This window comes from Apostichopus japonicus, chromosome 6 (genome assembly GCF_037975245.1).
Source record: "Apostichopus japonicus isolate 1M-3 chromosome 6, ASM3797524v1, whole genome shotgun sequence".
Taxonomy (NCBI): Eukaryota; Metazoa; Echinodermata; class Holothuroidea; order Aspidochirotida; family Stichopodidae; genus Apostichopus; species Apostichopus japonicus.
In genome coordinates, this window is record NC_092566.1 from 5,993,422 (window position 1) to 6,007,178 (window position 13,757).

At 36.2% G+C, this 13,757-nt stretch overlaps 1 protein-coding gene across 6 annotated transcripts in view; it reads left to right on the plus strand.

Annotated features, from left to right (window-relative positions):
- LOC139968796 (zinc finger MIZ domain-containing protein 1-like) overlaps positions 1-13,757 on the plus strand; it is a 168,479-nt gene that overhangs the window by 139,371 nt on the left and 15,351 nt on the right. For all 6 annotated transcript variants that reach the window (XM_071973194.1, XM_071973195.1, XM_071973193.1 and 3 more), the window contains 2 exons: positions 8,866-9,001; positions 10,145-10,293. In XM_071973194.1, the coding sequence (XP_071829295.1) occupies positions 8,866-9,001; positions 10,145-10,293 (285 nt within the window). The remainder of the gene's footprint in view (positions 1-8,865; positions 9,002-10,144; positions 10,294-13,757) is intronic.

Genomic DNA, 13,757 nt, shown 5'->3' on the forward strand with positions numbered 1-13,757 from the left:
AGTTTTAGTTAAGGAATGGGCATATCTTGTCTAGACAGGAACTTGGCAACTTAGGCATGCACATTAAAGTATGCTCCTATAGCAGAGAAGAGCCTACACTATAATCATTTGATTAAAGTAAAAATATAGCTAGTTGGCAAAATCATATGTGTACAACACATGACTTGTGATTCATTTTGTGATAATGATAGTTTCACGAAACGAAAATAGCAGTTGATAATCTTACAATCCCTCTAAACCTTTTTTTCGTCGGTGTGCAGTGTAACGACATTTGCTCTACTGTGCATCTGTCGTTCCTACCTACACACACACATGTCCGGCATTGTTTGGTGGAGGTGTCACATGTTCATTGATGCTGTAGCAGTCGTCTCTGAATTGGCGAAGCCAATCACAGCACAAGTTCAAATGCCTTTGTCGTACATCGAGATTGCTCGTCAGTCTAAATTATGAAAATGGTAAAGAGCACAAAAAACAAAAAAAAACGAAAGAAAAACATTAGAGAGAGAAATTGAAATGATGTGTGGGAGGAGTGGTAGGTGAAGATGTTCTCTTACCCAGCAGTCCACAAAGAGTGCCTGGAGGTTGAGAGGCAAATCTTGTCTGTCATTGAATCATGGTTTACACTTAAAACATAAAACATATGTCACTTATATAAGAGGCCACAACATGAATATGATCATCTTCAGTTAAGTTTGAGTATTTTGTCAAAGTAATGAAAAGATGAGATGCTATTAGTATCAATAAGGAGCAATTGGAAGAGAGGTAATGTGTAGAGGTCTGGCCAATTGCTGTATTGCAATAATCAATTTTGGCAATCAAAGACTGATTTCTGATGGGTTTGTAAGTTAGTAATTGTAGGTCTAAATTGGTTTTGCTCTTAATGCGTTGCTTTTCATATTGCTGGTGTCAAAGTCTTGAAATAAATGATACACAGATGATAAATTCTTGTATTATGCTGTCATCCTCTCCTTCTCCTGAGCAGACCAAAACAATAAAGAATAAGAAGAAAGAAAGAAATATCTATTTCCACTGCAAAGTATTGCTTTATAACCTTCATTGTGTTTAAGCTTGCCTGTGTTAACAATTGTCATTAATGATGGCCTACTTTTACTACTAGCAGCAGACATTATCCATTGCAATCTTTCTAAATTTCTGCCCTGCAGTGTGAAAAAGGGGTCATTTCCCAACCAAAAAAATGTCTATTCTTCACTGCCCCTATTAATTGTAAAAGCATGTCTCATGTGGTGGAACATATCAATGAGTCACATACCTGACTGAGCCTGTTAGATATTTGTCCTGGTTAGCTGGGATTTGGGATCTAGCTAATTTTCTGACTGTAGCTCAGCATTTGCTAGCTGACATATCATTGTGCTTTAGACCCAACCATTCTGAGTCATTGATTGGAATTTGTCAAAACCCAGTTTATATCCTCTGCAAAAGCTTAAGCATTGTTATCATGTTTGCCTACACATGTGTGTGGTCTTATCCTCCCAAGACAAGCATTTACATATACAGTGTACCTCTGTTGTAATTCTGTTGTAGTCATTCTCAGGGAGCTTACCCAGTAACCTTTTCCTCGATATAGCCTCCTCTTTTTCTTTAAAGATGTAGAAACAGAAAATAGTTGTCTGAATTGCAATAAGTTGCCTCACATCACCAAGTATTGCAACTGCTGAAACCATCCTGAGTAATTTGGCCTTTGTCTGCTCTATTGACTATGACTCATACATAGCAAATATGTACAATTAATATCAGGGGCAATTATTCGGCTTTACTGGTGGGGTCACTGCTACCAACAAAAAAAAGAAAATCCCAGTTTAATTTAATACTGGAAGAAAAGATGTGAGAAAATGAAGAAGAAAGAAAAGGAGAAAATCATCAAAGCCTACAAGGATAAATTGCTTTAAATATATATAAAATATAGTACCAAATTGTTAAAGTTGGTATATAGACAAAAAAGAAAAAAAAAATTAAAACTTTATTGTGTCAGGCTTATAAGAAGTGGTATGACAAAACGGTTTTCTGTTTATATCAACCAATGTAATTTCAGCATGCTTTTCCTCGGTGTTACAGTTTTCTAATATTACTTTGATAGGTTGGACTGAGTTTGCCTGCCCAACTACATGTAAACAGTTTTACATGGTTAACCGTGTAATGCATTCTCTATTAGAATGCTTTGTCGTATGCAGTAATATTTATGTCAACTCTCGTCAAGTTCCACTTGGCTTACTCTTTGCATTTATGTGAGAGGAGTGGCTTAATTGCTCTGAAAACTGACGCAAATCTAGACCTGACTAGCATCCTCCTCCACGACGACGGCGGCCATGAGCAGGTCAGCCTATCTCTTCTGACGATCATTTATTGATGTTATCATGCCTGTGTCACAAAGCCTAACGGCATTGTTTCCCTAAATTTGATTATTAGAAGGAAGAAGCAGTTTCAAACACAAAATGAACTCCAAAATTCATTTGGTGTAAAAGTGCTTAACTGAATAGAAGATGTGTTAGGAGCAGTGATATAGCCTGATGCAATAAGTGACGTGTGTAGCATTGGCTAATAACAGGCTAAGACTGACGAGTGGTGACATAGCCAGTTAAGGTGTTGTAAGAACTGGCTAGTGATAGGCTACTACCACAGCAGAAAGCTAGGCTCAATCATTGACTTTAATTTATGAAGGCTTTAAGTTGTACCAAGTGGAAGCCGAAGTTAAAGAACTTCAGTCAAAAACTGATGCTGCTATAGTGGACAGACTTTGAGTTACATTGAAGTTATAGAACTGTAAAGAAAATTTGGAGTGTGACATCATGTAACAGATTTGATTTGTTATAGTCTGATTTGAGAACGGATGGGAGTGTAATATATCTATTGTATGATAAGGGGAATTATTTGGTTTTAATAGAATGGTTAAAAAATTATACATTTTGTTGTTGTAATTATATCAAATAGGATTTGCACATACTGAAAGGAAAATGCAAATTAAGTCTGTGCTGATTTTGAAAGTTCTTGTATATTTTAGAATATCATTCAACTAGATGGTATCTGGTAGGGTATATTGACAATCAAGTGTACAGATTCCACAGTGATGATGTCATTTCAAGAGTCAATTAAAGGGAGAAAACAATACCAAACAAACAAGGAGCAGGAAAGTGATAAAGGTTTCAATCCTTCCTTCTTTGTAATAATTCTCCTGAAAAATTCTAATTGGATTTTGACAGTTTGAGTGAATACGGATGTGAAATTACAGAACTCATTACATTCTCAAAAGTGAAGCATCAATTCTTTCATCTATGAAAGAAAAAAAAAAATGCTTGCAAGTATAACAACAAAATAGTACAAATTGCATTGTTTGGAATTTCTCAACACAGACAGGTTTGCTTAATTAGTTTAAAACTGTTAATAGTTCAGTATAGTCTGGGAACTATGAAAAAGATACATTGGTGTGGCTGTCCTAATGATGCTTTTGTCTAAACATATATTAGCAATATTGTAATCTACTTCTCAGTGGGATAACACACTTCTTTATAATACACATCAGTATATCCCATATTAACAAAGAATAAACTGCAAAAATGTTTGTTGTAGCAACAACAAAAAAAGATGAAAAAAAAATGGAATTGAAATCTTTGTTATTATCCATTGTCTGTGTACAAAGACTGTTTTTAATGCAATTTGTGTGCCACTCTTTTACACAGATAAGAAAGTAGATTTCTATACTGTTTTTTCCTATGATATGGTTTCATAAGTTGTATTTCAGTTTTACACTTTGGTTGAAGAGTTGAACCACCCAAGCTTTACCACTTTGTCCTACTCATACCCATCTTCTTTGGGTTTTCCTTTGTCATATATGCATCCTTCCTATGGTGAACTCTTGAACTTGGCAGGTATCAGGTGATATTTTATTCTGGAAATTTTTACTATCAACCTTGGCAAAGTTTGATTGGTAAAGTGGGAAGATATTTAGAGTTCAGATAGAGCTCAAAATTCAAGGCTAACAAGTTTGTTGTGTGTGAGGTGAGAGAGAAAGAGAGGGAGAGAGAGGTGTAGAGAGGTCCCCCAAGCGATCAGATAAAGGATGATGTTGGTAGAAGTGGTTGGTAGTAATATCAACTAAATGGGTGTGAAGTATCACCATATGGGAGCAATTAAGAAGTATCCTGTTCTGATAGTGTGACCTTTAAGGTCATCTTTGGGTAAAATATCTCCCTGGAAGGTCAAGGGGAGAGGTCAAAATGAGGAGATTCAGGGATGTCTGGGTATGAATGTATAGAGAGAAGTGCCAAAGGACATATCACCTGAAGGGAAAACCTTGCTTATTTAAGCAAAAAAAAAAAACTGGCTTCTTTGCAAATTTTGAGAGATATCAGATTTGGATGTGATAAAATAACCAGAACTTCTTTGTCTTTCGTAAATGATGCATGCTATGAATTGATACATGTATGTTATTCATTGGAGAGATAACATTCATGTGACTAAGACTTGATTATGATTTAGAGCTATGCGCATACCTCACACAGACTTTAAATGTTCGGTTGTGAGACGACTTTGTAACCCATCTTTAGTGATAAGTTTGTTTCTTTAAGTGTGCCTGCTTGCGAGCCTAAAGTGTTTGTTTGCTAGTTGGCAGTATATGTAGTATGGTTGTTTATAACTTTAACATCTATGTTAATAGTTGAATTAAAATGATTCATTAAGTTCAGATGTACACTAATGAACTGATTTTGATATATGTCCAACTTGGTTTTTAGCCCTGGTCTTGACATATTTTCAAATACGAACAACAACAATATAAAGCCAATGCAGTCGGTAATTTCGCTACTCCTTCGTCACTTTTTAACAATCAAGTAATTTCAACCAAAGCAATTACTGTAGCGAACCTTGAAGCCACCTACCACAATCAGTCTTTGTTTTTGATTTTCACTCACTCACATGGCTAAAAAATTATCATTATAAATGTAACACATTTCTTGTTAACTTTAAACAGAGATCAATGTCCCCCCCCCCCCCTCCTCTCCTTTCTATAAGTCTAAATGGTACTTAACCTTCACTGTAGGATAGTTAATCAGCACGCTCTCTCTCCCAGGTAACCTTTGTTCAACCTCTGTTGAAAGAGGTCAATGGTTACAGAGCTGAATACCATGGATGTTTTCATTCATTATTTACAAGAATTTGAGGAGTTGTTTGTTACCAGTGTCTGTTTGTAGAAACACAGCTTTGGTCGATGTGATAGTTAGTATAATGTCTTGGCCTCAAGTTAGAAAGGTATTAGTTGGCTTGATTGAAATGTGTAACCCAGAGAGAGGATTTATTAGGGAGGATGTCTGGGCTGGTTAATACTCAGATGACTCTAAGGTAATGAAAAGAGATCTAAATGTTGAAAGAAGGGGAGAGGGGTGAATGAATTAAGGAGCACAGTGCAGTGGGCAGGATGGGGGGAAGGGGGGAGGGGGAGTTAGTGGTACCTTTAGTACCAAAGGCTGTGGCACTGAGTGATTATTTTACATTTTTGTAGCCCCGAGTAGGTCACATGACTTTATCAATTTATGTGGAAATAACCACTGATCTGTTCATTTTGTTCAAGTGACATATACAGATGAATTAGAACAGAAAAACATTTTTAACTACGATGAAATGTGATCAAATTGTAGCTTTCATCCACTCGTTCAATTCTGGGAGACATCAAGATCGGTGACACTGAAGTTCTGTAAATATGTACCACCCAGTATATCATCACAAGAGTGGTAATGACTGTAAAATAATGGCAAATACCATATATAATGTTTATCTGGAAGGAAAGGCAAACAAGAAAGTTAAGGCCATTAATTAGGTGAACTTTTAATAGCCATATTAACCATATGTTTGTACAGAATCACTTAAACGAGACTATCTATTTCGGTTTGGTTTACAAAAACATGAATTTTATATGTGCATGCAAGTTTATCATATCAATGTAGAGTGTCAGATGTCAGCCCAATGTTTGTACAAGACTTGAAGGTATACCTCCCTACAAGTTGGTTGGCAACAACAACCTTGACAACTAGCTCAGAAATGCACAACAAATTTAATTTGGCAAAGTCGCTGTTTATGCCGAGGAGGGGAGGCCTAGTTAGCTGCCAATGCCTGGAAGAAGTATTCCTGATTTATTGTCATACGGTATAATGTGAGCCACTTTGACTCTCTCGGTTCTCATCTTTTGCTGGTCATAAATTGATGCATGCATTTTTCTACATGTGTACCTTATTGCCTAACAGTCAGAATGTAAGGTTAATTCGTACGTAAGGTGTGCTTTTAGAGATTAGAGCTTCTTCAATACTACAGTACAATTTTGCAGTTTTGCTGGAGTTGTTTGTAGTGTTGTAAACTCTTCAGACAGCTTCAATTTGTTACAAATCAAAACTACATGTTTTGTGAAGCTTGCCATATATATATATATATTAGACCCATGAGTAGTTTCTCCACACTCTGACAATTTTTGAATCCTTCTATAGTAATTATCTACCAGTATCATACACATGAGCTGCTATCTGAGGTAATTTCGTATCCACTCAAATGCAGCTTTCAAAACAACAAAGAAAACAATTTGCCATTTTCAAGCTATCTCTGTTTTTCATGAAGGTATCTTTGTCATTCTATTTATAGTGAAGAGGAAGGAAGTGAGTTTTCAGTTGACTGCATGCTGCTACATTATTCATTATTTGATTTGTATCATATGCATATGTATCAGGCAGATATAATAGGTGATTGGATCTTTAGTCTTTCATTCAAACAGCTTACTTCAGACTAAATTAATAAATTAACCCAGTCTGTTAATCGGTTCTGTCTAGCTCTTATCCACCATGGTGTTAGTGCAGAGTTAACATTTATGATGATTTAATATGTCATTATGTTGTGCCATAAATCTTCCAATTTAAGAGACATAATGCAAAAATTTAATGGTAGTCTACAATATCTAGTGAATTCATGTAATGGATGTTTTGTGACAGTCTCAGACATAATTTTGTATAAGGTACAGGTATGTCAAATAGAAACCAATTTGCAAAGATCCAGTTAGTAGAATTAGTGAGCAAGGACCCTCCCATCATTGTAAGGGGGGGAGTACAATTTGTGTAGGGAATATGATAATTGCCACATATGTCAAGAGAAAGTAGAATCTCCTCAAATCTAGTATAAGAGTCACATGTGGGTGTTGTGATACTTGGCTGCCCAAGAACAAGTTGGTTGAAGTGATCAATTCTTGACTTTTCTTGTGGACTTAACATACCAGGATATCTCTTGGGACCAGAAAAAATCACCCTTTAATGGGCCCAAGCATCTTAACCTATGCTGAAACCTTTTGGATATGACAAAATTGTCCTATTAAAAGAAATGTATTCCTCTCAAGGAAAATTACCTTTCACCTCCTGTACCAAAAACAGCTTTTCCTATGGTCATAAAAACTGAGCCACATCAGCACATGTAAAGTATGAACTATGAAGCCTGGTAGGCTTTTCCCTTCTTGAGATATTGTTTACAAAATAATCCTACATTGACCTGCACTGACCTTAGTTGGCCTTTTGAACTCTTTCCAAACTTTAGACTATCAGAGCCATGAGGCAACTTACCATTGTCAAAATAACTTGTCATTTTAAACTGTTCATTATGATCTTTGTTGATCTCAAATGAACTTACATCTTTATCCTTCCAAAATAGCAAAACACATATACACGCACAATAAATACACACATGACTTCCTAGGTTACCTGCCTGCATGCGTGCACAATAACAACAACATGTACACTGTTTAAATGATGCATTTCACATAAACACCCTCATGTATGTATTTAACAGTGCCTGGACTGTCTCTCCTAAATACAAAGCCAAGGATATATGTAATCTTTAGTTAGTGTCTATCAGGCAGGCAGAATCATCTACTAGCCTGACTTTCACATACTGTAGATATATATATACTTTCTCTGCTGATTTTCAACCAGTAAATCTTCTCTAATTGCTGCAACTATTTTATTGGGTGTCTCCTGTCAGGCAGGCCTGCTCAGTGCTTTTGACCTTTGGATGTAGCTATGTGTGGAATCCAAACCACAACCACAATGCTCTCTCTCCCCCAACACTGATCTTGTCTAGGGTATCAACTTATAGTGTTACATTACATAGGAGCCAATATTGCTCCTGACAGTGGTGCACACACAGGGTTAAAGTGGTGTGTGTGTGTATTGTCAAGTGATTAAAGGGGTATATATACCAAATCAGCATACAAATTAGGAATACAAAACAATACAAATCAGCAAACAAATAAGGAAAGAAAATAGGAAAGCTAAAAGAACGTACCTAACGTGCCTGCCATGTGATGTATGTCAATGTGTTACAACCGTTATATATTTCTGGTGTATGTCAATGTTCGCCTGTTATTTTTCCCATAGGATTCCAATGGACCAAAATTTCAAAATTCAAGTAGGATGTTGAAACTTTCTATGCTATCTCTCTGCTTCAAATAACCAACACTCATCCTAATAGAACAAAGAAAATACCAATTTCAATACTGAAAACTGCATGTGTTGATTTTTCGTGTTGGTTTACTGTGTAAAGGCCCATATAGTCAAAAGTGTCTTCTAGTCAGATTCTAACATTTTATTCCCTACATGTTGATTATAATTTAAGTTTTCACTTTTAATACTTGTGTATCAAATGGCTTGTTTATTATGGGAAATGAAAGACCTTTGCAATGATCAAAAGCTTGGTGATGACAAGTTTAAGATTTATTCCACTTCCTTTTGCCTTGATTACAGTTTATTTCTATAAAATGGTGTGATTGTTCTAGACCAGCCCAAAGAGACAAGTTTTTTCAATATTCCATTCTCCATATATTCCTTGCAGCTCAGCTGTCCCATTGGTGTGAAGAACTTGGAAAGCTTTTGTTGTTACGGAAAAGTCGAGCTTTAGAGGGAGCCAGAGTTTCAGCTTCTTCGATGCACCACTCTATGCCCAAAGCCTTCTCACAAGTGCCTCAGAGGTAAGTTCAAACCTGAGCTCTTCCCAAAATGTAGACCCACAGTTTGTCATGTAAATATAAAACCTGAGCTAACATTAGGAGATAAGGTGCATATGATAGTCCGAACCTCATCAGGTCAGGGTATTTAAACCGGCATTGTATCTTCAATGTAAACCTGAACTTGATCTGATTTATATCAACCTTGCAGTAATTTCAATAGAACAGACAAACCTTAAAATGTAAACCTGAACCTTATCTGGCTAAATATGAACCTTACTTCTAACGCGATAGGTAAGGCAAAGATAAACCTGCTTGGTTACTTAAATGTAAACCTGAACCTTATCTGGCTAAATATGAACCTTACTTCTAACGCAATAGATAAGGCAAAGATAAACCTGCTTGGTTACTTAAATGTAAACCTGAACCTTATCTGGTTAATGTGAACCTTACTTCTAATGCAGTTGATAAGGCAAAGATAGTCCTGCTTGGTTACTTAAATGTAAACCTGAACCTTATCTGGCTAAATATGAACCTTACTTCTAACGCAATAGATAAGGCAAAGATAAACCTGCTTGGTTACTTAAATGTAAACCTGAACCTTATCTGGTTAATGTGAACCTTACTTCTAATGCAGTTGATAAGGCAAAGATAGTCCTGCTTGGTTACTTAAATGTAAACCTGAACCTTATCTGGTTAAATATGAACCATACTTCTAATGCAGTAGATAAGGCAAAGATAAACCTGCTTGGTTAGTTAAATGTAATCCTGAACCTAATTTGGTTAAATGAGGACCTTGATCTAATTCAACAGTGCAGGCTAATGTAAACCTGAACCTTGTAAATATAAAACCTGAACCTTTTCCAATATGAATAACCTTCATACTCGTACCTTATCAAGTACCTGGAAAGCTTACTTGGTAAATTAAGCACACACACAAACAAAACCAAAAAAAATCCAAAAAATTTGCTTGCTTTGTTCCTGAAGCGTCCATATTCACCAGTAATTGTAATATGCAGGGTGTTCTTTGTTTGATATATTTGATATTGTTGGGGGTCTCTTCTCATAGAATTTTGTCTTTTGTTTGGGAATTCCTTTTCCTAAGCAATAATGATTGTGACCTGAGATTAATACATTTTCTTCTCACATTTGGTTCTTACCTATTAGTGACGGCACTGTGTCATGGCAGCAGGGTGGTACCCAGCAGCAGCAGCAACAACAATCTCAGCAACAGTCACTTAGCGTGGTCGCCACAGTTTGGGGTGTCACTCAAACCACCAATAGCCCTCAACTTCAAAGCAACTCTTTTGGCCAAGGTATGATATGAGTGGCTCTTATAATAATAATAATAAATGAGACTTATATAGCGCCAAATCAGTAAACAAAAGTTACTGCTCAAAGCGCTTTACAGAGAAAGTAAATTAATTTACAAAAGAACAAGTGAAAAAATGGGTCTTGAGTCGACTTTTGAAAGTAGAAATGTTGCTAAGTATGTAATATGTAATTATTAGGACATTTTATCTTAATGATAGACATTCTTTTGAGGAGAGCATTCTTCATTTCAATGATAAGATCATATGTTCTCACCATCTTACTCTACATCCACCTTCCTGTCTGTCCAGTTAACTTTCCTCCTCTGAATAGGGATTGCTTTTGCTTCCTTTAATCACCTCATATATTCAGATGATTTCAGAATGCTATATAGCCATCCTCAGTGCAAATTTATAAAACGTCATGCCACTGTGTTCACTGGTGCCTTCATGTCTAAGAAGGAAAGGTTTCATATATTGAATCTTAGTATTATGTAACTGCCATCCAGTAACCTTCCTAACTAACCACTGCATAATCGAAAGCCCACAGCCATCATAATTAAGAACTTTATTTCTACCTTCCAACGACTACCATTATTAAGCTCATTGTTTTTGGCAGAACTTACATACAATAATCACCACAAATAAATATTGTATATCTGGCAACCCTGTAGCTGTCATAACTAAATACTGTGTAGCTGGCAACCCCATAGCTGCCATAACTAAATACTATGTAGCTGGCAACCACATAGCTGTCATAACTAAATACTATGTAGCTGGCAACCCCCATAGCTGTCATAACTAAATACTGTGTAGCTGGCAACCCCATAGCTGTCACAATTAAGCAGTATGTAGCTTGCAGTCAATAGATACCACAACCATTTTACTGTGTGCTAGCTGTTCACAGTGGGCAGTTATAAACTCAACTCAGAATAGTACCAATCCAGTGTGGTCTATATTTGGAACCTTGTAGGTGGCAGCAAACACCATCAATACTAAGTCTGACAGGAAGCTTATCCCATTGACAAAGTGGCTCAAGGTTTGGCTTTTGAAGTATTGTTGTTAACAATGAATTTGAGCCAATTCTGCGCACATCACCTGTAACCTAGTGTACAGAAGTTGTGGTTTACGACGAATCAAGAGGATGAGGTCATTTGGAGGCCATAGACTGCAGTCATGTTGTGGGAGGGTGGGTGGGTGGCTTGGCTGATCTGTAGTATGTAATGACTTCATTGCTAGGTGTGCACTTGCGAACTCTTACCTGTTGTGTTGCTTCCCATGAGATCTTCAAGCTTTAGTCACTATTGAAATTTGAAAATTCAACTTGGAACTTGACATCAACAAAGGAAATCAAATGGATGTTACAAATAGTCTTGAGAGATGTTTGTTTGATTACCACTGAGTGTATTAGCAAAGATTGAGATTCTCAGGTTAGAAAACAATTTGCTATTCCTGTCAACATGACTGTTTACTCCCACATATTGGCAATTGTTACCAATTGGGCTGATAATGCAAGATTGATTAACATTAGAAGAGATCAATTTTAGTATCTACTTGGAATAAGTTACAGACATTTTCAATCTTTACCAGTAGTTCTGATCAATAATAACCCTTCAAGTTGAGTATAGTGTACATACAGAGATTGCTTTATCATTGTTAATCAATAGTTAACTGTATTCATTAAAGGAATCCACTGAAGGCATAGATATATAATTAAATTTTTAATAAAAAAGATAGAATTTAATTTTTAATAGTATATATAATAAAATAGAATTAAATTTTAAATAATTTTTTTTTTTCATAGTTTACATATTTTTCACCTTTATTAAGCATATAACTAATTTTATATTTACTAGTCTTTGCTGTGTCAGAAGTAATCTGCTCCATTTACTTTTGTGCTATAACTCACCAGTGTAAGGTAGTGAAAACCACACTATGTGGTCTTGTTCATATTTCTGTTTATTGAATTCTTTGACAATGAAGACAAAGGGGACACACATAAAAAAAATCCATAGAAAATTGACTTTGCTGTGGTTTGAGAGTAGCCTTGGTTGATTCTGAAGAGAATAAAGGAAATGAGCTCAAATCTGAAAAGATCAACCATTGATCATGCAAATGTATTCATTTTTTTAGTTTAAATACCATGGTCGTACTTACCTTTGGTATTTGACCAATCTGAAGGTTATCTCTTTCAGATATGTGTTACAACAACAGTTTATTCAACTAGCCCCAAAAATGGGATATGTGTGAAGGCCAAACACTCTTTGTGTCGGCCATTTTGTCATATTGGAGTTTCCCTGAAGTGAATATCTACTACAGGAATAATCTTAAACACTTCCAGTGGGCATGGTTGTCGTTCATGAACAAGTAGCAAGCATGGAAGTTTGGAGGGTTCTGAAATTTCCCTCCCCACAGATGAAGTTTGTAGTTTCTTTTGTAACATCACGTTAAATCATCACGGCCAATGAAAGTACGTAATTATTGCGAGATTTCTGCCTTTTGCAACGAGCATACCAGTAAGGAATATGGCACAATCCAGGAATGATGCCTCATTAGTGATTCAAGCCAACCACATACAAAAGCAAAGAAAAAACAAATTTAATCTGAAAAATTAGTGTCTATGTCTGTATGTGTGGAATACCTGTGGTCTGTTTTTGTGTCTGTTTTCTCCTGGGCCCCTTTATAGATACTTTACAGTACAATGATAGACTTTTGCAACTCAAATGTTTCATTCCTCTTTTGTAACAAAACTGTTTTGTTTACAATGTTGCATGTATACCGCGTAGTAGTAGATGAGATGGCATCGAGCATTTCCTCATGTTTTGATTAATACAGCTCTCTCTAGTTTAGTCCCACCAATCTCGGCCTAAGAACCTCCTCTCGACAGCCATAGCCGAGCAGTGTGTAAATGTGCCGTCAACCCAAACAACAGCCTGTTATAACATTGCAAGCAACCAAAGTGCATCAGAGAACACTTGATCATTTATTTGCCAGGGATGGTTGCATACTGATGGGTTTCACTTTAATTAAAGTTAGGATAAAGAGAATCGGTCGTCGTCGTTGTAGGTGTGGATAGCGATCTCTCCAGTCGATTGGACAAGTGCACAGACTTTGTTCAATGGCGAGAGAGACATATATATATATATATCCACAGCAGTGTCAATGTAGTTAGTTGTTCTGACATAGTGAAACAGAAAGCAGCAGATGTCACAGTCTGCTAGGGAGGTGGTCTCTGTGTTGTATCATGTAGTACAAAGGGATATTGGTTTAAGTGTCTCTAGTTTACCATTAACTCATGTGCATTTGGCTTTGTGATATATTTTTTTTTTTGGTTTTTTTTGTTCTTCACGTAAAAAAAAGTTCAGGTCATGCAAAGTCAGTGGAATGTACTCTCAGATGACAAATTTTTACTGCTGTAGTAATAAAATCGAAGTTTAACTCATTATTAGCAGTATTTGGTAGTGTCTGTG